The sequence below is a fragment of the Physella acuta genome, unplaced genomic scaffold, assembly GCF_028476545.2.
Source record: "Physella acuta isolate Inbredline_101_S28 unplaced genomic scaffold, ASM2847654v3 ptg001203l, whole genome shotgun sequence".
NCBI lineage: Eukaryota > Metazoa > Mollusca > Gastropoda > Physidae > Physella > Physella acuta.
The window spans coordinates 296,294-323,781 of NW_026732720.1; the positions used below are offsets into that span (position 1 = coordinate 296,294).

A 27,488-nucleotide genomic window follows, 5' to 3' on the forward strand; every position below is an offset into this window, starting at 1 on the left:
TTATTTAATTATGGATGAAAATGTTAAAGTTATCCAGACGAGAGAGAGCGATGTCGAGGCTTAATAAGGTCAAGGGCGTAAGACCCAGAGAGTCGATTATGTTTGACGAGGTAATGCAGAGTTTATGAAATTTGTATTAGATCTTCTTGGCCGTTCGCAATGGTGGGGTGTGAAGGTGAAGTCTAGCTGGGATGTTAACTTGCTGATGGAAATGGGTGGTTGGCGACTAAGGGCGCTAGATATTGTGATGGATGGGGGGGGGGGGGGGTTGCTGGGACACTAGGGGTGCTTGTATTCTGTTTGGTGCTCAAACAAGTACAATATTTAATTCGTGAGAATGTTGTAGCAGAATAGAAAACAAAAACTGTGGATGATTTTATATACCGATGTCCAATAATAGACTCTTCCATAAAAAAGGTGTGTTGGTTTGTTAGTATTATTGTAATCTCGAGTAGTTTTATGGTTAGAAATTAGGGTTAGGTTAGGGTTAGGGACAGGTTTAGCATTGACATTAGCCAGCCATGTGCGTATTTAGTTTACTGCCCGTAACCTAACACCCCTTTTTAGCGCAATTTCCATTCTGGAGAATTGCGTTTATTAACCCGTCATTTCTGGATGGATGGATGGATGGATGGATGAATGTGTGTCCGCAGCTTTAAGTCGTATCTCCTCCTCAACGAAGCAATATCGATGACTAGTTCCAAAAGCAATTATGTTAAGCAAGTTACGAGGATGAACATAGGCCATAAAAATTCCGGGTTTCTTTCATGGATTTCCCAGAAAAGCCAAAAAATCTCGAAAAAAAGCAGTTTTTGGCCCATATCTCGGCAACCAGACCACTTAGCGACTTGAAACATGTACCAATCGATTCCTGTCATAATTTAGAACAATATTGCCGAAGAAAGTTTTCAAAAATATTCTCTCGTTCGGTCACAAATTTTAAAATTACATAAACACCTACAAACCGATTGTTCTTCTAGCTTGAACGCACCCCAACATTATACGTCAGAGCTATTTTTAGATAACATAAGGAAATTGCGCACAAATGTCACTAGACTTTTTTAATTAACTTGTTTAAAATTAAATTCTATTATCGGACAAAATTCTCCCAAAATTGTGCTGGGGCGGGGGGGGGGGGAAGATATTAGGGGTGGGGATATATATATATATATGTATATATATATATATATATATATATATATATATATATATATATATATATATATATATATATATATATATATATATATATATCACCATATGGACGACTGTCAAAGAAATGCTGAATAGCTAAAGTGCAAGAGAACGTTTGGCAGTATGATTACCCCCCACCCCCCCCCCCCCCCCCCCCCCCACTCCCCACAACACACCGTAAACTTATTAAAGGAATATTAGCTAAGCCAGACATGTGAGTTCCCGATCGTTTATTGGCAAAGCTAATCGGGGCAAAAAAAATATTCCTTTTTTGTCCCCCGTTTGTGAATTTAATCAATCGAGTGTCTGTCGTTTGTAACTGGTGTGTGTCATAGGACACATCAATTTTTACAGAAGGACACACGGAATTTTTAAAAGTATGAAACACGGAATTTTTACATGAGGACATACGGAATTTTACAGTAGGACACACGGAATTTTTTACATTAGGACACACGGAATTTTTTACATTAGGACACACGGAATTTTTACAGTAGGACACACGGAAGTTTTTACAGTAGGACACACGAAATTTTTACAGAAAGACTCACGGAATTTGTAAAACTTTTCACAGCTGAAAATGTATTTGCTTCATATATGAACGAGACCAAATCAATTACAAATGTTAACATGAATTTACCTGTATATTTTATCCTTAACCAAGCTATATAACTTCGTGAAAATTTTACGGCAGTTGTATTTTTTTTTTTTATATATATATTTTGTATAAGATAGTCTGAATGAATAAGACAATAGTTTTGGTGGTAAAAACGAAATTTAAAATACCATGATGCTTATCAGCTATATCATAGCATGCACACTAGATCTGTCCCTTTAGTAGTCTCACATTTGTGAACACGTATTATTTTTGGCCAAGAATGCAATCACATTTTGCTGTAGTTATTTAAAGTCATGTTTATTTAAAGTCATGGTTAGGTATGAGAAGACAAGTATTAACTGTCAGGCCGTAGCAATGTAATTGTTTTTACAGAACGAGGTTAAATGCAATAGCACCTTTAAATTCAACGCATTGTGTGAAAATAATGCCGTCAACAGGGAGGTAACCCCAGAACGGTTTATATTTTTTTGTTTTTCTTTTATTATCTGCTCATGAAAAAGTTCGCATTGAGTGGCTACGCACGAACTAACCTATATTAAAATAATTAAACTAGCTGCATACCTAACAGGGATGGAGGGGGGGGGGGGTGGGCATAAGCGTAGCGACTCAATCCGGGGCCCAGGGCGAACTATCAGATTTGTACCACATGCCCCTACCCTAGTTTTAATAGTCACTACCCCTCGACAATTGTAATAATGATGAAAAAAAAATAATTAAGAAATTTAATTTAGTCAGGAAGGCGAGGCAGTATTCTGAGTTTTTTTAAACGTGGACTGCGTATTATTCAGTAAGGCAGGGTAGAATGAGTTTTTTAAGAACTCTTTTTCTGCACCGGTTGATGTCCCCCGAATAAACCAGAGTTGGTATTTTCACTGTCCAAGGGACTCCACTGTTGTTTGCTTAAAGAGTTATTCACCTAGATGAGTTACTGTCCCTAGTTAAAAAGCCTCATAAGGATCTTGTTGTGGGGTGGTATAGTGCATCATACAGTCCTTGATATACAGCTGTGGGATGGTGTAGTGTATCATTTAGACCTTGATGGAGAGGTGTGGAGCAGTATAGTGCATCATACAGACATTATTTTAAACAAATATGATGACCACTTTCAAGACTGGCAGTCTGTTAAGCTAATGAAAATGAATTCATTGGCATTTCTTACCTCGGCATGAGCATGAAGAATGAGTCAATGACCAATGAGAACTGAGTGGTCTCAAGACGCCATCCGTACTCCAGATTTTCGGGTTAGTAGTCTTATGCATTACCTCTTGCGTCAGCGATCCGGTTTTTTTTACCGCAAGTAGAATAAGGGGCGTGGTTGCCGAGTGGTCACTATTTCATCACACTCAGCTTTTCTGGAAGTTTTTTCGTCCTGTACGCAATAAATGCTTGAGACTATCAGAACTTGATGAGTTTATACTCGAAAAATTGATGTATTGTCTTAAGTGTTAAATAAAAAGAAGAGAGGATACAATGATTTAAACAACTTTAATAAGAATGTTTACTACTGTTTTGCTACTGTGATTACTTTATTCCAAGCAAATTTCATATTTTCGAAAATTTAATAATGCATATTTCAAATTATATACATTATTATTTTCAAAACTTTTATTGATTGCAGAAATGGTTAGAGATCTGTAGAAATAACTAATTATTCCAAATGGCGTATCAGATTATGAACATACTTTGACAAAGGTTAAAAGTTAATCTGAAAATACGCTTAAGTAAAAATAATTAATTAAAATTCACTTTATATGTAAACAGGTCATCGCACTTGATCACTAGTAACGTTTAAAATGTAGAATTTCTAACTTCTTGTTTTTTTTCCTTGTTTTAAACCTAACAGATACGTAAAAATCTGCAGATTGCATAAAACCCCATTTTGATACTATTCCACACACTTCCAACTTTTGCACTCAGTGATGTTGCTTGTACTGTTTCCTTTCTATTTCTTATGAACTCGATATAAGTGTCTACCTTTTCCCTTTCGTTGATTACATCCTTTAGCAAATCGCTCAGAACTGGATCATTTTTCAATTCTTTTAAGATATTATCAACCAGTACTTTATTTTTCTGCTTTAGACGGGTTAAATATTGTAAAACGCTGGGCTCGAAGGTCCTTATGCCTTGAATATCTCTTTGAATACTTGCATACCTATTCGCAAGTTCCTTTCTTATACGTCTTTTAGACTGAGCTTTTGATAAATCCTCATTGTCAAAGATGCTACTAACTTGTAAGACCAGTTCGATCAATCGATTGATTTGCCTGTTAATCACTGTCTTGTCTTTTGTTTTATTGTCAAACAAAACAACACGTCTGCTACACTCCTCCAGCAGACGACGAAAACTTCCTGTCTGTTTTAAGCACCAGTGATCAAAATCAGGTGACCCTTCCTCTTCCGGGTCAAACAAATCACCCCTGCTTACTGCTAAGATGAGATTACGTTTGACGACCTCCTCACCGAAGATTTCTTTTAAAGTTGTGACCGTTTCTTCATCTTCTTTTGTAAACCTTTGCCCGAATTGCACGACCAACAAAATAGCACCGTAGCCGTCACTGCTTTTTGAAACTGAGTTGAGTAGAATTTCCGATAGTTGATCATGTGACATTTCTGTATCGGCTATACCCGGGGTATCAACAGCAGTGAACTTATAGTCGTTATATGTTGACGTTGCTAGCTTAGACTTTTTAGTTACAGATGTTGAACCAGAACCAGCTTTGAAAACTTTCTTCCGTAAAATGGAGTTTCCTGTTGAACTTTTCCCCGCTCCTGTTTTACCCACCAGCAAAAGATTTATGGGAATATTCTCTAAATCATCACACCCTGCTTCTCCTGAAAATATTGAAGTGTAAAGCATAAACCCACGACATTATTACGCTAATCAATGTATGTTATGTACAGTATATTGCTATAATTAGAGATACAAAAATCCATACCCCAGATCTGCAGATATTGTTATCCCCAGTCACGAAGATTACACACGCAAAACACAAGAAAGCTGAAATGTAGACATGACGTTCGTTGACGCATATATATTTCAAACATATTTAAAAAAAAAACATTTAAAAAATCAGGTTACCAAAGGCGTAGCTTAGAGGGAGCTGGTACGGCTGTCACCGACCCAAGGTGCAACGCTAAGTATAAAAGACTGATACATGGTTTTATATACTGTTTTAATGCTTTGTACCCTGATTGTGTAACAGAGAATAAAAACTGCTTAATGCATGAACTATCATATTTTTAGGGATATGCCTAGAGAGGAAGAGAGGGGGCTGCTAGGCGCGCTTACATCTTGGGGTTTTCTATGGTCTCCATGAAGAGAATTATGTATATATATATATATATATATATATATATATATATATATATATATATATATATATATATATATATATATATATATATATATATATATATATGTAAAAAGAATTGTATTTAACAATTGCAACTCACCTATGAAATTCAATTTCACACACATGTTGAGTGATCTTAGCACCACCAAATCAACCATCTAAGAAATTAATATAAAACAGTTACATGAAATTATTTCCTTGACACTACAGTTGTTCTTTAGCTGTAACAATAAAACTAAACATAATTTATATATCCAGCTATTTAGTCTCGCCCCGAGTGTGTAAGAAACCTACAATGTGCACACATTGCAAGAAATTATATATGTTTCATAGCCTATAGAGGCATCCAAGTTTTGTAAACACAGAGATGTCTGAAAAAAAACCTCTGTATATTCGCATACATCACTAGTACACAACGCCGGTAATTTAAAACCACCAACACGGCTCCTTTAATGTTTGTCGCTCTGCTGGTTTTTACACGGCGACATTAACCTGGCTCCCATTTATATAACTGCACCTGGAATCTCTTCGTTAGCTGTTATAACAGTTTTTTAACTCGTTTTTAAATATTTCTAACTAAATGAGTAAAGTAATTACATTAATCAATTTAAAAGAAATAATTATTAAAAATACAAGTAATATTTAATCGAGCAAAATATATTTACAAAATGCTCAGAATTGTTAGTAATTTTTAGAAACAATGAATTGTGAACAAAATGATATTTCTGATTTAATTAAGTATTTTTGGGGAGTTGAACTTGTCTCAAATATTATTATAGCTTAATAAATTGTGAATTACTATGTTAAATTATAAAGGGTTTCTAATATAACATTAAAACATTGATAAACTATTTAATCAATTTAAAAAAACAGTTATCATTTTACTTACACCATTTTATGGGGCAAAAAACAAAACAAAATATAACTGCGTTGATAAGACTACTGGAAGGTTTAAACAAGACTAAAAGAAAATTATCGTTTTAGGCTATCGCCAAAGAAATCATAGTTTAAATAAATGTAATATTACCTTTTAAACGTAGTACATAAAGCCGCCTGATTCCAGCGAGCACAGTCGGCCACGTACACTAGATTGAAATAAGAGAGTAACAGCTTGACTACGTAAATAATATAGGGAATTCCCCTAAATCTGGTTTCAGTTATGGTTTAAAGCACATTAATGGATGTACACATCTCCGTAGTAGTTACCCACGTGTAATGAGTATACATGACACTTTCAGTGTTTCTTCCAGACTTTTTTCTCCGGGGGCACTTGAAATTTTTTGGGGGGGCGGTAGACTTTCTTCGGGGGGGGGGGGGCGGACACTGTTAAAAGTATATATTTTCTATATTTATTCTATATAAATTTAATTTCGTTCGGGGGTGTGGTAAAAAATTTTCTGGGGGGCTAAGCCCCCCCCCCCCCCCGAAGAGATGCCTGGAAGAAACTCTGGACATTTTGTGTGTTTAGTAATGCAATTTCTCAATTTATGACAATTTATGAAAAACAAACGATTTTAATTTTTGTTTTTCTAAACAAGCTGCAGTTATTAGTGAAGCTGATTAAGCTCTAATCAGTCGAATGAATTTATTTATATATAGACCCAGGTGTTATTTTGTTGGACTGTCTTTGTAGGAGAGTACCCATTTTTTAAAAATGTAAAAACGTTTTTCAGCAGTTGACTGATGTAGAGTTTAATATAATGTCTATGTAAATGTACTAGGATACATACTATGAATAGCTATTATTTAATACGTTTGTATAATCACTTACATTGCTGAATTGTGTTTTACCAATCACAATATTTAATAAACCGGGAGTGATCTCCCCTAAACTTTCTCGAAAATTCTGATATAAAAAAAACAGGGGATGGGAACTCGGGATATACACATGAATTTTAATCCATTTTAAATACTTAAACTTTTAAAAATAGAATAAAATCTTGTAGAAAAAAGAATTGCACACCAGTGAACGCCAAATAAAACGCGCACAATAGTGCGGAATATTATTACTACTTTATAAATTTACATTAGATTTTGAGAAAATGGAAATAGCGTAAATTAGTACTTCCGGTCAACGGAAATTACAAAATTTGACAGAAGGTAGAGAATTAGATCTTTTACTTACATGTGAAATTTCATATATCTATCTGAAATAGTACTCAAGTTATAGGCTTTTGAAAAATTCAAAGTAGGAAAAGTACCACTTCCGGTTATCGGAAATCGCTCAAAAGTTGATAGGGATATACGATTTTGATAAAATACTTATATATGAAATGTCATCAGCCTAGCTGTAATGGTACTCAAGGTATCGTGTTTACAGACACACACACAGACACACACACAGACATACACACAGACATACGGACAAGATTGCAAAATTATGTTTTTCCGTATCAGTGAGATGTAAAACGTCGAGATTTGTAAAAATCTCTATTTTTTTTGGTACGATTACAAGACTTTCTCTATAGGCCTACTTCGTATATACGAGAAAGTAACATAGTCAATTTCGGAATTCCCTGATTTGGATTTCATCCAGGCTCTTTTAAAAATTTCTAATAGTTTCCAAATGTTATTACTTTGTTTTCTTTGGGGACTTGCCCTTTATAGAAGAGAAATTTTTCATTTCAATGTTAAGACGCTCATCTAAAGAAGTTCTATTCATTTTTGCAGACAAAGGTGACATACAGAAGTGTTTTTTTGTATGTTTCGAGTCTTTAAGCATTTATTTTATATACATAATAATTAATTAATTTTCAATTACCTTTTTACATAGCTGTAATTTTTTGTGTGGGTTTGACAATGAAGCAACCCGAAGCTAAACATAGGCGTTTCTATTACTTTAAAAAAAATGAATTATCGGATTAAAAAAATCTACTCAGATTTTTCATTTGATTCGATTTGAAATTGATTTTAGAAATCTATTGTTTTTGGCATATCTTTCTGGTTGAATATAGTTTTTATGTTTACGTTTAATGAGTCTAATAGTATATAAAAATATTTTTGGTATAGCCTAACAACGTAGCGAGAGTGACATTTTTATGGTACAGTGTAGATATCTTGTTAATTAACAATAGTTACGAGATTTAAGATAAACTAATCACAAAAGAAAGTCCACATCCTCTCAAAAATATACAAACTGAGGTGAAACCGGTACACAATGTGTGTAAGTAAACCATTACAAACACACACATTACTAAAATAATGTGAGTAAAGTGACGTGTCCATCATAAAAATAAACGCTTCGTGTCGCTTGTAAATAGTTAGTCAAGGAAGAGTAAGGTGACTTGTAAACACAGTTAAAATGACGTTAATACACCTTAAAAACAACTGTGTTTTGTTGATTTTCCAATAGACTACATTGATTTTCGAAATGCGTAATGGATGCACGACTTGTATAAATCGATAAAATGTAAATATGATGCAAAAATGTGCTGCTTATATACACACTCTGGTAATCCTGTGAAGGAGTTATTGTGATTGCAAGCCATAGTGAATTGTGCACTAAGTATAAAACAATTATGTGATATGTGTGACCCATCTTCGACCACATATTATTTTTCATTACATTCTCTTAGACCAACACCCCTCATATTATATACCCCCTTCTCGTTTACTTGCGGACATACTTTAAACATTCGCTGTCTGTGATTTTTAGAATAAATGCTGCAGAATCATAGTTCTATAGTAAAATCAAAACCTTTTTATGTATTGATTTTAAAAAAAGACACACATACTTGTTTTAATTTTATAAGACCAAATATGTAACCCAGTATCAACTAGCAACTCTAAGTAGCGAAATTCCGGCTTAAACTAAAAACGAAAAGCTGAAGGCATTCTTATATACATTTGTTTTGTTTATCTCTTTAACCTAGATATGATGATTCAACACGCTGGTAATCCACCCGTTCCAGTTCGTGATTTTTACCGCTTGATAACTTCGGAGAACTTTGGTCTCCAATATTTCGATGGTGAAAATGATAGACATACATTTTCTCGACCTTAATGTCCTTGAGTTTAAAAAAATGCTATATTTTCAATGTCCCTGACCTTTAGCAAACTAATACCTCTAAATAATGTATTATAATATATCATAAAAATATTTTTTAAAGAAAGAGAGCTAATTAACACACACACACACACACACACATATATATATATATATATATATATATATATATATATATATATATATATATATATATATATATAATTTCCTGCTGGAAAGCGTGTTGTTCTATTTGATAATAAAACAACATACAAGCAAGTGATCGATTTGCAAATGCGGAAATTCATTTATCTGGTCAATAAAATCAATAGAACTGATCACGATGATGATTTTTGAAAAGGTCCAGTTGAAAATTAGGTTTTGAAAAAAAAATTTCGAATGCATAAAGGAGTGCAATAGAAAAGTTTAGGAGTACGTGGGTGAATGAACCAAGCCAAATACTCGTGTTTGTAGAGCGAAAACGCCGAGCTAGTAGGAATAATTTGGTCAGCATTATGCCCAGCCGCCTTTACTTTCTCTAACGTGAGTTAGGTACCCATCAGAACTGCTTGGACTGATGGAAGTTCTACTGATTTGAACCGGATTCGAACTCAAGAATTTAGGGTTACCAGTCTTGCTCTCTACCTATAGAGTAGAGTTTAGGGTAAACTAACGGTCTAAAGTATGGAGAAATACGAATTCTAAATAACTTTTACTTTAATGTGCAGTGGATTCTACGTTGCAATCGTGAGAGAGAAAAGTAAGCAAATTTAAAAACAAGTAATAATTATTATCTTACAGAAGACAAAAAAAAATAACAATTTGAACTTATGTTTATATTTATTCTAATTTAGCAAAGTGCTTGAACAATTCTTGGCAATATGTCTAAAACTAATAGTAGTACTAAAATTAACAATTAAAACTCACAGTAAAATGTACTTACTGTTAAAATAATTTTTTATCTTGGTAAAATATAATAACATGATTTAATAGAGGGGTGACGCCAAACCGAAAATACAAAAGATGTTATTAATGGTGTGGTGACTCCCTCATTTAAATCACAGGGTGTCACCTAACCCTGCATAGGCCTTGATATCTTTACGGCTTAATTAACACATTGTGAATTATTATAATGGATGAAAAGTTTTTTTACATTATGTAACATTAAAACATTGATAAATTATTAACAAAATTTTCAAGCTTCAAAACTTTTTTTTCTATTATATACTATAACCATTAGTAGCAAATTTAATAAGATAGTTAACTGCTCCACGTATATTATTCATGAGTTTGGTTCATGCATAAATATAACCTGATGTCTTATTAATTACCATTGTTGGAGAAGACAGATTAAATACAGAAAATAAAACAGCACAAGATAAGTAGAAGAAAGTTTTTTTATTCGGTTAGACACTGTTTGAAAGCTTTAGCTTTTATGACTAACTGAATACAGAACGTTCCAGTATTTTAGTTGAATTATCATAACTGTGTAAGGTGGAAAGCTGAGTCACATTTTCTTTCAGTCATCTTTAGCGTCACTCCCACCCCCAATGAAATAGCATTTATACAGAAACTAGCGTACCCGTCCCCGCGCGTTTCCACGGGGATAGAAGAAAGTCTGACTGAATATATAAGAAGGGTTTTATCAATACGTTACCAATCCTGTATTATTAGACGGGCGACCTTGTTTTCTAAAACTGAGTTATTTAAATGTAAACAATGCCTGCGCTTGGATCATGAATATCGGGACATTGGTTTACATACACTACCGCATGAAAACTTTGAGTGTACGTTAATCACTCACCGTAATAGCGAGGTAGAACACACTTCGGTGACCGCTCAAGTGTAAGGGATGTAGAGGGGCACTCTCGGGAGTCCTGTATTACACTACTGCAGAGGCGCAGCGAACGGCCGCTGGCTCGTTAAAACTAACATAAGCGCCATAGTGCTCGCAGAATAACCCAGAGCGACAAATATCATCATGAAACAATGATGCAGATTGCGTCATTGGCTAAAGTGACAACAATGAAACATGATTTTTCTTTAACACGTAGAAAAAAATATTTGGTGTGTTTTAAATATCAGTGTGACTGATGCAATTCGTTAGCGTTACTAATGGTGTATTATTAGATGTTCGATCTCAGTTTCTGCTTTGATCGTCTAAAAATAGATGCTATATGCATCATTCGCAAAATGATAAAACTGTAAAGAAGAATTTCCTTGCGTTACAAAGTTATTTTTAGAAGTGTGACTTTTATTTTTAGATTTGATTTGCCCTTTGAAACAGATTTTTTTACGGAAATATTTTCATTATTTCGAGAAATGTAGGCTTGGAATTGTTTTTGATTTGTTTACGGACAAAATGAAACAACCCAGTTAATAATCTAACCTTGGTTAATTTATGTTATAATTGTTTGGAATTGTTTGGTAAACCTTGTTTAATTTCTCTCATTAATAAAAAAAAATATTACAGAGCCCTAAGCGGCCGATTTGAGCCTTTCTGGGCCGAAACTGAAATTATTGTTCGCAGCCGAATCACACCCTACCAGGGCGCCGGCGCACACGCCTGATTTAATTTAGTGGACGACTGTAACGGCCCATCTTATCCATTGTCTACCGCACTGTTTAAAACAAACGTATGCGCCATTGCCCTCACTGGAAAGCCTGGCAATCGCCCCTGATGAAGTTTTAACTCTGAATTTAGTTTAAACTTACCCGCTATGCAGAACGCACGAGTAACGGATGCCAAGTGCTAACATAGCCGCTCTAGAACTTTGGGAGCAAAATCTCACCTTCCCTGGCGCCGCACATATGTAATTTTAATTATTTTGTTTACAAACCTTTCTCGTGAGCAGTCTCATCAACTCCACAAAGTTTCATGCACACGGATGAACGGTGTCTAATAGCACACGACTTTTATTTTTTATATAGAGATAAATCGCACCCTCCCGGGGCGCCGCCCTTAAGAAATTAAAAGTGATTTTTTTACAGAAACCGCACCTAGAGTGTTCTAATCAATTTGCCAAATTGTGATGGCGATCATATGAACGGTGTCAAACCGCATCCTACTTTTTTTTTTATATAACGAAAAAACAATGCGAATTTGAAACCTTTCAAGGAGTAATCTCAACAACCTCCCAAATATTCATTGCAATCGTATGAAAGGTGTAGTTATGCACAAAAGACAGACAGACAGACAGACAGACAGACACACAGACACACATACATATTTAGTCCTCCCCTTCCCCGGAAAATTTACTTCGCCCCTTTTCTTGCTCCTCTCCGGAGAACAAAGGCAGAAAGAAATACTGGGCAAAATATAGCGTACTATGTGACATGGTAATTCCGCCACTGCTGTTATGCTCACTAGTCCTGGTCGATGGGCAATTTTTTTGCATGCTGACTTATGATTTTGCACTGGAAGTTTCGATAGTTATGGTAGATAAGCAAGAAACTTGTAGGAAAATTGTGGTATGTGAATAAGGTAGTGTGCAGGGATTTTAAACTTCCGAATGGCTGCCAAACTTTGCTAAAATTGTTAAACATTTAGGCGTCTATATGATACTACAATGAAACCTCAATCTTTCAAGCGACAGTTTTTGAATTGCTGTGTGGTAACGTGAGTTATATACACTGATTAAAAAAATATAAGAATACTGGTACTTAGATTTTTAAAAATGTTACCTTTATTAACATTCATTTTTTATCTATCAAATCTATACAGATGCACGTTCACATACAAAAGCACTAACACCTAAACACAAATGTACACGCACACGATATAATTTTGGATAATTTTTCAAAAGTGTCGTTTAAGCTAATCCAATAAATTTGAATACATTTAATCCAATTAATTTCAAAAAATCAAGTACGTAATTTCCTGCAACGATCAAAGCATTTCTACCCCCTTTTCTATCTTCCTGGTAATGCCTTAAGTCTTCTGATCGCTGTTCTTGAAATTTTTCGCGTTCTGCCAATCTTCTTATTTTCTCGTCCAATACCTGTTCTTTTAATTTTGTAATCTGTTCATCTTTTGTTTTTTTAATCATTTCAGAAATGTACTCTTGAATCATCATCCCTTTTTGGATGATTTCACCAAACTTTCCTGTATTTTTATCTTGTGAATAAAGATCCTGAAGCAACAGCTTAATTCTAAGCTCTAGTGATTCTAGTGTACTCAACTTAAAGTCTGTTTCGTACTGATTGAGTTTGGAGAGTTCTTCCACTATAATGCTTGCTTCCTTCAGAATTTCTTCTTTTAAAAAGGAGCTTTTAGATTCTTGCATTTGCCTGTCTCTCTCCTCGCTTATTCGTTTAAATTTATCGTTGGAATATCGCTGATTTCGATGGCCTAATTTATCAATTATTTCAATTAGTAAATCTAACTGTTGATTTCTTTTGGTTTTGTCTTTATTGTCAAACAAAACAACTCGACTGTCACATTCTCTAATCAAATCGCCGAAAATTCCTTTTTGATTTAAACACCATTCTTCAAACGAATTGACACCGGCATCTTCTGGGTCGAAGATATCGCCGTGAGTTACCAAAAGTATACACCAACTTCTTACAAAATCTTCGCCAAAAGTTTTCTTCAATGCTGCAACCATTTGTTGGTCTTCCTTCGTAAATCTCCCGCCATATCTAACCACCAACAAAAACGCGTGATATCCTTTAGGATTGTCTGCCATGGCGTATTTCATGGCCTTATCAATCTGCTCGTCTGCTTCTTCTTGTGTTAAGTCTGTGTCTCCCACACCAGGCCTATCAACCACCTTAAACTCAACACCCTTGTACTCCGTGTAATCCGACTGGACGTTTTTAGTCACTGATGACGAGCTTGGAGAGGTTTTAAAAACTTTCCTGCCGAGAATTGTATTTCCGGTGGCACTTTTACCACTTCCGGTTTTGCCAATCAACAGCAGATCAATGTTTTTTTTGTTTACTACAGCAAGGTCACCTAAAATAGTAAAAGTTTATATTTCTTTTTACAAGCTTTTATTTAACTCACTTCCTATGTTGTTAGTCGTCAGTCTTTCTAGATCGAAACGGCCGAGCGAAATTGCAGGCACTTCTAACAGACATACTGTTCGTAATTGGTACATGGGTCAAGACATGAAGACAATGCATCATGACATTCAATTTGATTTGATTGGTCGCCTGATTAATTTTTTTTATGAATTAATTAAACATTTAACCAAATTAGTAGGCAGTCCTATCCAACTACTCCACACGCGTCATCACGTTGAATAGCGCGTCATCACGTTCAATAGGCGCGCAATGTTTTTTTGTCATGTAACTCTATTGTAAAAAAAACCCATGTAAAGTACTAAATAAAATGTCATAAAAAACGTTTTAATAACTAGCTTTTATGTAATAATGCACTAAAAAGTAGAAAATAAATTTGAGACTACTATTTAAGTTACTATAAAGAAAAGCGTGGATCTCTTCCTAAATATTAGTAAAGGTTTCCAAAGGTTTCTTAATAGTTATTTAAATACTAGTCTATAATTTATTTTCTACTTTTTAGTGCATTAGTACATAAAAGCTTGTTATTAAAACGTTTTATTATAAAATTTTTTGTGCTTTACGTTTGAATAAAATTATAACGCAAAAGTTAGCACAGTTTTAACATTCATATTAGCTCTACTTGCAATTTATTAATTTTTAATTGTGGGAATTCTACGCTGTCTCTAATTCTTATGCTATGCGTTAAAATAGTCATATAAACATTAATATGATGCCCACACCAAAATATCAAGATGGAACTGATATTACTGCAAAAAATACTTTGAAAAGGTTTTCACAGTAATTAGTTGGTGTGCTTTGAGTATCATTAGAATTGACGTATATTGACTTTTCAACAAGATTTTATACCAGTGATTAAAACGATATTACCATTTTGATATTTATAACCTACGGTAAAATAAATAATTTTGACTATTTATCCAACTACAAAATGTTTTTAAAAATTAATTTATAAGTAGTATCTAAATTGTGGGGGACCGCTTGGCCAAGCGGTAGAGCGCTAGATTGCTAACATGAAAGTCTCAAGTTCAAATCTGGGTTCAATCAGTAGAACGTCCCTGAGTCCACAAACGCACATTAATGAAGATTTTATATAATGCTATGGGCCTACCAGTGATTAAAACGATATTACCATTTTGATATTTATAACCTACGGTAAAATAAATAAATTTGACTATTTATCCAACTACAAAATGTTTTTAAAAATTAATTTATAAGTAGTATCTAAATTGTGGGGGACCGCTTGGCCAAGCGGTAGAGCGCTAGATTGCTAACATGAAAGTCTCGAGTTCAAATCTGGGTTCAATCAGTAGAACGTCCCTGAGTCCACAAACGCACATTAATGAAACATAAGGCGGCTAGGCATAGTGCTTGTATGACTAGGTTATCAAAACAGATAAACTCTACTTTATCTGCCCCATGTGTCTTGAGGACAGAGTGGAAAAGATGATCTAAATTTAAAATAGTATCTAAAATAATGATTTCTGCAGTGTAAATAAATTGTTACAGTCAATTGTAAAAAGTTTATGTAAAAACGTTTTCTCACAAGAATTTGTACAAAGAAATTTAAAAAATCCAGTTTCCTTGTAATAGAAAATCATAACATATTGGCTATATCTTATATATCATACCGGGTTTGCTGTACCTATCATGACGTTGGTTATTACCGAAGCCATCACCTCCACCATTTGTCCTAGAAATATAAAATAACAACTAAGTTAATTTATGTCGGCTAATTTAGGACGAAGTTATGCATTGTGTTTTTGTTCGTTTTAGTAATTCGAATAAGGTATTTATTTACAGGCAGTGTCCATCTCCAGGAGACTTAGCTGTGTGGTCTTGGCAACATACAAGGCTCAGACAGTTCAATGTAACGCATGCTGAAACAGTTCCATGAAAGTTAAGTTGCTATAAACACACATTTGAAAACACAAAGATATATAAGATCAATTATGTAACTTTATGAAATTCTTTTAGAGTCTGATTACAACATGGCGTAACTAGTGGAGGATCAGGGACAGGGAGCATTTTTGGAATAGTAGGGCCCTTTATAGGGCTGGTAAGTAGGTCACGAACCAGTTCTATGGCTCATGCAGGTTTTATTGAGACGTAGAACTGGATGGTGACCTACTTACCAGCCCTATAGCTAAATAATTTTTTTTAAAAGTTGCGAAAGTTAAAATTGAAACTGTAAAATATTGCCGTTTACTAAACAGAAGAAAATTATATTTTAGAATTCTAGTTAAAGTTTTATCTACATTAGCGTAGTACGTGAAATATCTATGACAATATCAGTGTCTTAGTGTCGTAAGACATTACTCTTAAAAAAATGAGAATTCGCTTACCAAATAAAATACTTTTAACACACATGGTAGTTTTAGAATCACCTAATCAGCCAACTAACTGATTCGACAACAGTTGGTGCACTCAAAGCTACGGCTACGCTGTGGATTAGTATACTATTGATTTATTTTTCAAGATTGCGTGCTTCATAGAATCCAAACCTTACAAAATCTGCCGTTGCTGATTGTATGTGTTCAAAGCCTATTCAAGCAAATATGACACCGTTTTCATCAAAACCTTTTGAAAAACCGGTGGTTATGTGTGCTCCGTGCGGGATATTCATTCAAGTTAGCTGCAAAACTTCATTCGTCGTTTTAAACCTTACCCCCGAAGCTTTGATAAAAGGCCACCTTTAGGCAGTACAGTAAAACAGTATTTTTAAAAAATTGCATTTAGAGGAGTGGTTCTTAACCTTTCTAGAGGTACTGAACCCCACCCGTTTTTTATAAGCATTCACCGAATCCTACTTAATACTTCTATCGTCCGCACTGACCATGTTCGACTGTGAATCATATAATCTTGACTTCCACCGAGCCCATGAGAATGACTCACCGAACCCTGGTGTTCGATTTTACCCATATTAAGAACCACTGTTTTAGAGCTAAATTATTGAAAACTAAATAATTTGTATAGCGTTCTTGAAACAAGAAGTACATTCTTTTAACGCCCCCCCCCCCATCTAAAAAAAACCCACAAAAAACAACATAATTTTAGGTGATTTGCGAGGTAAGATACATTAATATCAATCAATATTTTTCGAGTAAACTGTCAAAAAAAATTGTAACAGCTTCACTGATCTTGGGGACTTTTGGTAATTTACAATCACTTGAACTTGATTATTGCATATTTTTCTTCTAGGACTAACTCGGAACATTTTTGGGATATTTAGGTTTTTGAAAAGAAAACAGTGGTAGTACTTTCTATGTTTTCAGCCTCTACTCATAAAAGTGAATTTCACTTTAATTTGTTTTGGAGAAACCACAGGATACTTTGCCTGTGCATTTGTAATGAGTTTTAAATGTGACAATAAATATCCGTTTTATTCCATGCGAAAAGAATATTATTGTTGGTGATATAGGTTTCATCTGTGTCAAATTGTACTCTTTGTGTTATACTGCTCGCACGTGTTAGGTAATGCGTGTTTGAATACATGTGTGAGTACATTTAAAAAAAGCATACTTATACTCAGCGTTTAGATTGTTTTATTTTTATTTTATTTTTGAGAGAGAAATTAAAAATAACCCAGTAAATATCAACTATAAGAAAAAAGAAACAACGAATGAGTGATTAAAACAAAATTAGTAATAAATATGCAAAGCATGTTAATCAATCACGGTGAAAATTAATGTGTTTAATACGTGAAATACTCATTATTTCCAGTATTTTTAAAAACAAAAATAAACTGGAAAAATACGAAAATAAACGAACAAAAGTGAGAACATAATTAGACGTAAGATTCTCATAACAGTTCATATTTAATAAACACAAAAGTAACTCATGCAAATGCCCTCACTATTAGATATGTACATATTCTTAAAACAAGGCTTAACAAATACTTCTTAACGAATTCTAAAGACGTAACTCAACAAAGAATTCATCACTGATTTGGCCATGTTGTAGATTTCACCTAAAACATTGCCAACTACTGCCAAGGCACCAACTTTCGATTTCTCTTCATTTAATCTCATTTGTTTTATAATCAGTTCGTCCCTTTCTTCAATCATCTTTTCTTTTTGGTGCATAGTCAGACGTTTTTCTTCGACCAATTTTCTATTTAACACAGCCAATTCCGCGTCTTGTGTTTTGCTTGTTTGTTCTAAAATTTTCATCTTCAATAACCGGATTCCTTGAATTACTTCTTGAAACGTGCCGTTTTCGTTATCCTGATTTAGTATATTGTCCAGTAGATGACTGATATATTTTAAAAGTACATCAAGTTTTTGAAGCTGAGAAGCGATGTCTAAAGAGTTTATACCCTCTAGCTGATCCACTATGTCAGTCATATCGAGTTTACATCTCTCCAACACAGCTTTCTTTAAAAACTCTTTGAAGAATCGACGTCCGGATATTTCTATCTGGTGAATGAGCACCATCTGTATCAACTTGTCTGCATTACTTTGAAATACCGCTTCATCGGCAAAACGATCGTATACAACAAAGAGCACCCGTCCATTACATTCTTTAATCAACTCTTGTATTTCATCACTCTGTTCTGATACAAGATCTTCATAACTTTTATATTTTATCAGCATGTGTTCATCTGAAATATCAAGTTGCACTATCAGGACGCACCATTTTTTCACAAATTCCTCACCAAAAAAAGCTTTTAAGTTTCTAATGTTTTCTTTCATATGCCTACTGATTTTTTTTTCAGATAAAACCTCCAAGACAATAAACTGAGAACCATCGTATCTCAAAACCGCATTCATTATTTCTATAAAATCACTCAGCTCTTGTCGGTTTGTAAGCCTGTAATGTCCCGTGAGAAACGGATGAACAGCATTCAGAGTTACATGTCTAGAAGAAAAGGTTATATGTTCATGTGTCGCAATCCTACTGCTTTCATCTCGACCTGTGTAGCTAATTGACAACACATTTAAGTAAGTCGTTTCTTCATGTCGGAGAGCGTCATCAATTGAATCTACGGATTAACAGGACATTGAAATGTTTATGGACTTTTAATAAATGAGATATGCATGTTGTCGTTTATAAAGCTGACATAGAAATTAAACAATATTATTTATTTATTATTTATTTATTCTTCTTCTTCGTTTTTAAAAAAAAAAATATTAATATTTAAACAATCGAAAACCAAAGTCTATCTACCGCGCTCAAAATAGACCCACAGTCCACTGATCTAAAACATTTTATTATAAAACTTTTACATAACAACGAATAATTTAAAAAAACTCACGTTTTACTTTGTGTAAATATTTTTGAAAATCAGATTCAGATTTTAAGATTACTGTTTATTGATTACAATTAGAGAACTATTTACCCTAAAATCTTTAATAAAAATTAAAACATATATTGAGCCAGGTAAAAAATAATATAATAATACTTACTCAATGAAATGCTATTAGAAATAATAGGTGTAAAGCAAGAAGCTATGACACAGGCTGCAAAAGTTTAAATAATTATTGTAGTTAAATGTAATGCTTATGCTGCGTAATGTCATGATAGGTAAGCTTTGTATATATTTGATATATATATATATACATATATATATGTATATATATATGTATATATATATATATGTATCTATACTATTATGTCGCTTTCTAGCATTTTATATAACAACATTAACACATAATAAACTGCTCCAACAATTCAAATAAATATCAAAAAATATAAACATTTTCACTTACTTAGATACAGTAATATATTTCTGTGTACCGCCATCTTAGGTCACAAATGGCATGAGTAGCTTTAAAGTAATTCTTTGGAATAGTTTAAAAATTGTTCATTTTCGTGATATTTTCAATTTTTAAGTAGCAACGCATATTTATTACTACTGTAATTAGATATTTATATAAAACACAATTGATATCAAAACACAATTTCAAATTCCTCTCAACCTTTAAACATCCACACTTATTTACAGGCGCATCTCCAAGCAGATTCTTCATGAATGAAAGCCTAATAATATTACTAAAAATTGTTTAATCCTAATGTAAATGTTTTTCATTAACCTAGTATTTATTATTTGGAATACATTCTTATCATTACAAGTACCATAAAACGGAATCCTGCAAATGAAATTATATATATATAATCAATTTGTTTAGGACTTTTATTCTAAATAAATCAGAATGAACTGCTAGATTTTGTAATGTTTACAAAATATGTATCATGAAATAACTTTTAAGAAATAAACGCTTACCTTTAACTTGGAGTCTAAAAGCGCCCGATTCTAGCGATCAATCGCAACCACACATGGCTAATCGATGGTACTGTGTAACGGCGCTGCCGAGCTAATATAGGGGATTCCCCTAAAGCCGGTTACAATTTTGGTATATTGACTACGTGTCACGAAACATGGTTGGCTAACATTATAAGACCTACGTAGTGTTGGTAATGTGGTTTTTTTTCCCGGACGTAACAGTAACACGTTTATTAATGAAACAAAAATATTTCGTATATGCCAATATGCCTTTTAACTATGTAAAAAAAATAGGTAAAAATTAAGTTGAAGACATATTTAATTTAAAGAATAATATTTTTGTCTCTAAAAAATTGAAGTTTGACCTAGAGACGATTGCACTTGTTCACGGATTTGCAATATTCTCCATTCTTGAAACAATTTAAGATTGTTACGTTATGTCTTGTTAGTGATTTATTACGTCCCTTGTATTGGGTATATTGTGGTTACGTCCCTTGAGTGTTTACTGTGTAGCTGATGAGTAGTTGATATGTACAAGTTTGTCAGTTAACTACAGATAGAAACAGAGACAAGTCGTGTCGTCTATGCTGTCTAGTATAATAAAGTATCAAAGTTAACTGAAGTAACTTGTTTGTTGAATTAATGTAACATATTGATTTGCTTTTTATACCCTAGCTAGCGTACCTGTCGCGCGTCGCTGAAGTCTCAGAAGAAAACCGAATATAAAAAAAAAAAAGCCATATTGAGTGCCTAAACTGATTTGGTACCTTTATTAATTAAGTTTAAACCATATTAACATTTTTTATTTTTATTTTTCGGTGGATTTTAAAAAAAAGATTTTGTTTATGATGTTCATTTGTGGGTGTATCGAATCTTGTACCTCAATTTAAACCCACTTTTAATGCAGCGATTTCGTTGAAACGTTCCAGGCACCATCTTCTTCCAAGGCAATGCAAGAAAATTACATTTTTAATCTAATTTTATAGACAATTAGTCATTGACATTTAATTCTTTTTAAAAAGTTAATTTAAAAACAACTCACAAGCGAATATTTAAACATCCTGTTAACAACGGTGAACTGTTTCTCGCGGTTGGGTAATATTGTTTTTACCACGAACTAAGAAGGGGCAAATACTGTAACTTACTGATCGGTTTTTAAACGCAGATATTTTTACTAAGAAGTGGAGAATAAAACAAATATAAAAAATCTTTATAATAATGAGCGTTTTAAATGCACTGAAAATAAAAAAAAATAAAACAAACTTCTTTTCTTTATAGAAACCTTTGGTAGCTAAATTATACAAAATATCTTATTATCGACACAATTGTGTCCGTATGTCTGTGTGTGTGTATGCGTGTCTGTGAACACGATAACTTGAGTACCTATACTGCAAGGTTGATGAAATTTCATATATAAGTATTAAATCAAATTTTTAGTTCTGCATCAACTTTTCAGCAATTTCCGGTAACCAAAAATGGAACTTATTCTACTTTTGGTTTTTCAAAATCCTATAACTTGAGTACTATTTCATTTGCGTGTACTGGAAGTAGTATTATCCGTTATTTCCGATTTCTCAAGTACGAGTGAAGTACGAATTTATATAAACACTTTGTTTGTTCTAAACTTGATGCCCAATTCTTTGTTCTATCATATTCTATTCTATTTTTAAAAAGTTTAAGTAATTAAAAATTGATTAAAAGTCATCCCCTTTTGTGTTATATAAGTATAATCGAGAAAGTTTAGGGGTGATCACTCCCGCTTTATTTTAGTTGAAATGTGTATTGTTTTGATTAACCCATATTCTGCTAGCGTCCCACTTATGGGACGCTTGTAAAAAAAATTGCTAAAATTGATTAAAAACTAAAAAACAAAGTATGTTTCATTGTATTTGAAAATGGTTAGACTATTGAATTTTTGTGTGTTTTGTGAAAAAAATTAATTTAGAAAAATTTTACAGCGCCGGATTTGCAGGACTTGTCAAAATGGCGGAAAAAAGAAAACATGCGCACAGGAAAATGCTTATCTTCTAAAATGTTAACATTTTAAGTGCAAAACACATTTGAAACTTGTAGCAGTACCATATTTCTATCTGATAAAAATTTAAGGATAACAATTTTTTTTTACTACTTTGTTATATCAAGTGTACAACAAGCGTCCCATAAGTGGGACGCTAGCAACGAATGGCCCCATGAAGATTGTTACACAAACGTCACATTTATTTGACACTAGCGAGAAACACAGATGCAAATGTTTATGTTAAATGGTTATTTATGGTGAAACAATTGTTGACTTTGTTAACTGCTGACTTTTGGGGTGTTAAGTAGTATTTATAGATATTTAATTATGACCTTGACCTATATTTATGCAGATTGTTACAAAACGTCACATTTATTGGACACTAGCGAGAAACACAGATGCAAATATTTATGTTAAATGGTTAATTATGGTGAAACAATTGTTGAATTTGTTAACTGTTGACTTTAGGGTGTTAAGTAGTATTTATAGATATTTAATTATGACCTTGAGCTATATTTTCTTATATATTATTGTATTAAAAAATTGCAAATATTTTATTTATAAGTTTTCAGAATTACACTTACTGAAGTATTTAATACCACTGAATACAAACTAATTTAGTATTGCTGTAAATTTACTAGCGCGTGATATTAAAATTATAACAAACCAGAATAATAACAATGGCCAATATTTAGGTGAAATGATTCAGTCATGGGGGTTGGTTAACTCTCTTCATATAATAGAGCTTAAGCTACATATAGCAGAAATGTGAATTAGCTGTGTACAGTTGTCATGCCCCAATAATATTCCCCTTCAAAGGTTCCCGATACCAGTTTTACCAGTTTTTAAGGAGATTCTTGGTGTTAGATTGGGAGCTGTTCGCATAGTGAGGTGCATACATGGATGAGAGCCATGAACACTGATTACAAGCCCCCAGAGACGGATCCGTGCCCTAGAAATAAGATGTCTGATGTCCTAATGTACGGGGGGGGGGGTAATGGAATAGCGAGGGTAACAAAAGAAAAGATGGCTGTATGACATCTGGGACTGGACCGGATCATCTTTTGCAAATTCACTGAGGGCAGAGTTTCTTCCAGAACAAAATGGAGTTTATATACAAAACATACTTTTACCAATGTCAACCATTCCCCTGAAATTTAAGTCCCCACCCCTGAAAATTTCAAGTACGCCCCCAAAAAATCAATTATTTATATTTAATTATATTAAATTTTCGATGAATAATAACACTATTTGTGATCATGTGTGTATAATTAGATGTACTAGTCACAGCTTTACTTATTTCCAAGTGTTGTTCACTTTGATGGATGCTAGATTGAAAGAAAACTCGACTTTTGAACATAATTTCTGCATTTTAGACCATGGTATGGCTAACCCAATTGATCATTACCAGTATTTTTAGCTGTCCGAAACAATGTAATCATTGGTCTAACAATACAAAATCAGTATATAGCTTAATTTTCGACTCATTAGCCATATTTCGTGATAAATGATTTTATTTTTCAATAAATGTACATGGGGCCGTTCGTTGCTAGCGTCCCATTTATGGGACGTTTTTAAAAAAATCGATATTTAAAAAAAGTATTGATTTAAAAAAAAAATCCATAGTCATTCCTTCATTCAGTGCCCAAAAGCTAAACCATATAAAAAAATTATAAAAATTTGAGACCTTGGGATAATATGGGTTAAGTTAGTTGTAGATTTGTGTAACTGATTAATTGGTGTTTTTTTTTTAAGTTAAAAGATTTTAATTTTTGTTTCTTTGAAAAACATTATTATTAGATGATTACCTTTTTCTTTTTTCTTTCCTTTAATCTATATTAAAGTTAGGGTTCAACCACCGTGGGTTAAGCCACGGTTGCACTGACGCCCTGTAGTTGATTAGCCTTGGGGTAGATTTAGATGACAGATCGGTTTTATATACACCCCTCCCCCCATGTCAGAGCTTTCAGTAATAATATTACACTTTTTTCGTATTTTATAAGTTTATTAATAAATTTTGATGTCTTTGATAATTATTTATTTCGAAAATCAAACAACTGCTGCCTTGTAGTTTGTTCTTCCCACACTATAATTAAGAACGAAGAAGAAGAAACTCATAAAAAACTATGTTTCTTTTCGTTTTGTCTAGCGTTTTCAATACATTCTAAGGTTATTTACCAGATCTCTAAACACACTAAGACTAAGCTGTCGTCCATAAATGACATCACACACGTAATTGGGAGGAAGGGGTGTGTAATTTTCTGATGTTGTGTGATGAAAGGGGAAGGGGGCAGATAGTGTGATGTCACACTTTTGCATCATAAAAGGTAGTGTTAGGAAATTAATTTTACAAATTATTGCGCTTTTTAGAAAACTCTACTAATAAACTTTAGTAGAAACCGATTAGAATAATCGATGTTGAGCGATCTCAGTCAATATTTTAGAAAACAAATCGAAGTCCTAAAAAATTAAACGGCAGTTTTGAGGGGAGTTTTCGGCTGTTTTAGCCCTTAAATAGTTTATATAAATCTTTGACTTAGCTTCACAGATAATGTAATTCGAGAATACATGGAATTTATCTAGATCTGGATCTAGAATCAAAGCCAATAATGAGTTTCTAAACTAAACTATTTCAGGCCTTAATTATTTTTTATAAATCTTTGTTTATTTAGCTATGGAATTAGCTAATTTGGGATATAATTTAATTTGAAATAATACGGCCTATTTTGTCGCGTGACTAAAGTTTCTTACTCTAAGTTAAGTACCCCACTAATGTTGCACCTAATCGGAAGTGCCCAACTAGTTGAGATGATAGTTTGCTAGTTACCATGCGGGTGGTGCGGGTTCGAGACACATCATGTCATTGTTTTAAAAAATATTGCCTATCGGGAATTGGCGGGACACGGGGGCAGGTGAAGTAGAATTCGTCTGTTTCTGTGTCCTCAGCATATGAAGGGATAGTGTGGTCAGACCATTGCTCAGTCGAAATCGATGTTTTTAAAAGACAATAACATGTTGCCTGAGGTGACGTCTTTTTGAATGTGGGGTCTGGCTTTTTGTGACGATGTGGGACAATGGGAAGGGAAGGGGAAAGAAAAATCTTCACACAAACGTGACGTCATTTATGGATTTCTCCCGAAACCCACGGTTATTCAAGAATAACGGGTAGTCTAGTAATAACTAAAATAGGCCTTACTGTAACAAAACCTCTTATATTTAGTAAGATTTGCACTTCCAAGACACTTGCCTCAATGTCAAAGCCAGGCCTTTCTTTGGAGGAATGCATTTATAATAGGATTAACTCCTTCCATTTCATTAATTAAGCAATTCAATCTTGAGAAGCATCGCCGTTTGCTGTCAAAGAATTAATCTCCATTTGTTCGTCCAATTTTCTTTTGAAAACAATCACAGCCGGTGTTCAGACACAAGTTCTGACGGCTGCAGTGTAATAAATGGGGCGCACCCCACTCCGGCTGTTTTTACACAAATTGACTTCGATGATAAAGCTAGGTCTGACGATGTATAGTGTAACCGCAGCCTACCGATCTATCATCTTGGCTAGGAGCGCTCATATTAATTGGTAAACGTATTTTGTTTTATTTAGTATACTCTCCGTATTCATTAAGTAAAATCTTGTTTTAATTAAATTACATCCTAATTGAACCCATTCCAATGTTACATAATAGAAATTACACACTGTTATATTTATATCATTAAAATTATAGCCGAAAGTTAATATTTCAGTTAAACCAAATTATCTATTTAGACAAGAACATTGAAATTTTTCAAGAAAGTTGACTACAGGTCCCCCCTCCCCCCCCCCCCCCCATAAACGTAGTTTCAATATTTATATACTATTGTTAATAGCCTAGGCCCAACTGTACATAATTTAATTAAAATATTAGTAAAATGCTTATAATTGCTACATTTTACGTACTCTTGGTAATCTTGATGGGAGTCCTAGAAGCAAAAGCCACAATGTGGTTTTTTTTTGTCATCAATGGGAATCATGTTCACAACAATTAATACAGTTTGGATGATTATATCTATCCCAGTGTAACAAGTTTTTAAAATTTTATTTGAGAGGCTACGAGACTTACAAATCCTATTACTCAAACGCTCTTTCGGTCTCTCTCTTTATTGACTTTATCCCACTCATTTGTCCAAGGATTCGACCAAGATTAAAGTTTCAAATAGTCCTAAAGGGGATTCAAGGTATTTCTACTCTAAAAGTTGTCACTGTTTAGGATAATCAAATCAAACCACCATATTCACTGAAACAATATAGCTTAGAGACTGAAAATTGACATTAAAAAAACAGAGTTGCAGCATTAAGAGTTTATTTGAAGATTACATTTTACACAAAAGACAAAAGATTATATATATATATATATATATATATATATATATATATATATATATATATATATATATATATATATATATATATACATGCTTACGCCTGAAACTCTTTGAATTTTATAAGTTCTTCCTTACTTATATGTGATTTTAGTAAGTGTTTTATGAAGGCTGAATGTCGTTTTTACATTAGTATTATTGATCAATTTGGGCTTAACCTATCTAAGCAATGGTTCTAAAATTGTTATACACGATGTAGAAAAGAGCCTTCTCAGGCCCATTATTTCCAGTTACTGTTATATTATATTTTTTGTCTTTATGTAGCACTCGTACTGTCATCGTATTTTGCTTGTATAAGTACCCATTTAAATTTTATAAACAATTATTTTTTCATCAAATCAATTACAATATATTATGCTAGAATATATTAGGCAGAACAGTGGAACTGTAAAAAAAATCAAGTTTTAAAACAATTTATTTGTTTTTTTATCTTTTAAAAATAAATAAAACACACATCAGTTAGCTGTTGTTAAAGTTAAATTTATAAATTTATTATTGCCTGTGTCTAGCAAAGCATTCTTTTAGTAAAGTGAGATTGAACTGTATTTTATATATTTTCAAAAAAATGCACATATTTTTATTAAATAATCTTGTTCTTTTAATGCATCTTCTCGCTGAGCGGCACACTTTGTTAAAGAGATAATAGTTGTA

The 27,488-nt window shown here is 33.3% G+C and overlaps 2 protein-coding genes and 1 long non-coding RNA gene across 3 annotated transcripts; all 3 read right to left on the reverse strand.

Annotated features, from left to right (window-relative positions):
* Positions 1–3,649: 3,649 nt before the first annotated feature.
* On the reverse strand, positions 3,650–4,669 carry LOC131957071 (uncharacterized). Its single transcript, XM_059321770.1, has one exon. The coding sequence runs from the start codon at positions 4,667–4,669 to the stop codon at positions 3,650–3,652; it is 1,020 nt and encodes a 339-aa protein (XP_059177753.1).
* Positions 4,670–4,747: 78 nt separating this feature from the next.
* Positions 4,748–6,256, reverse strand: LOC131957066 (uncharacterized). The gene is made up of 3 exons (XR_009389024.1): positions 6,193–6,256; positions 5,266–5,323; positions 4,748–4,810 (listed from the first exon to the last, which is right to left on the reverse strand). It is a non-coding gene; the product is annotated as an uncharacterized LOC131957066 (long non-coding RNA).
* A 6,627-nt stretch (positions 6,257–12,883) lies between these two features.
* LOC131957072 (GTPase IMAP family member 7-like) lies at positions 12,884–17,097 on the reverse strand. The gene is made up of 3 exons (XM_059321771.1): positions 17,012–17,097; positions 15,807–15,868; positions 12,884–14,107 (listed from the first exon to the last, which is right to left on the reverse strand). The coding sequence occupies exons 1-3, from the start codon at positions 17,095–17,097 to the stop codon at positions 12,963–12,965; spliced, it is 1,293 nt and encodes a 430-aa protein (XP_059177754.1). The 3' UTR covers positions 12,884–12,962.
* Positions 17,098–27,488: the final 10,391 nt, after the last annotated feature.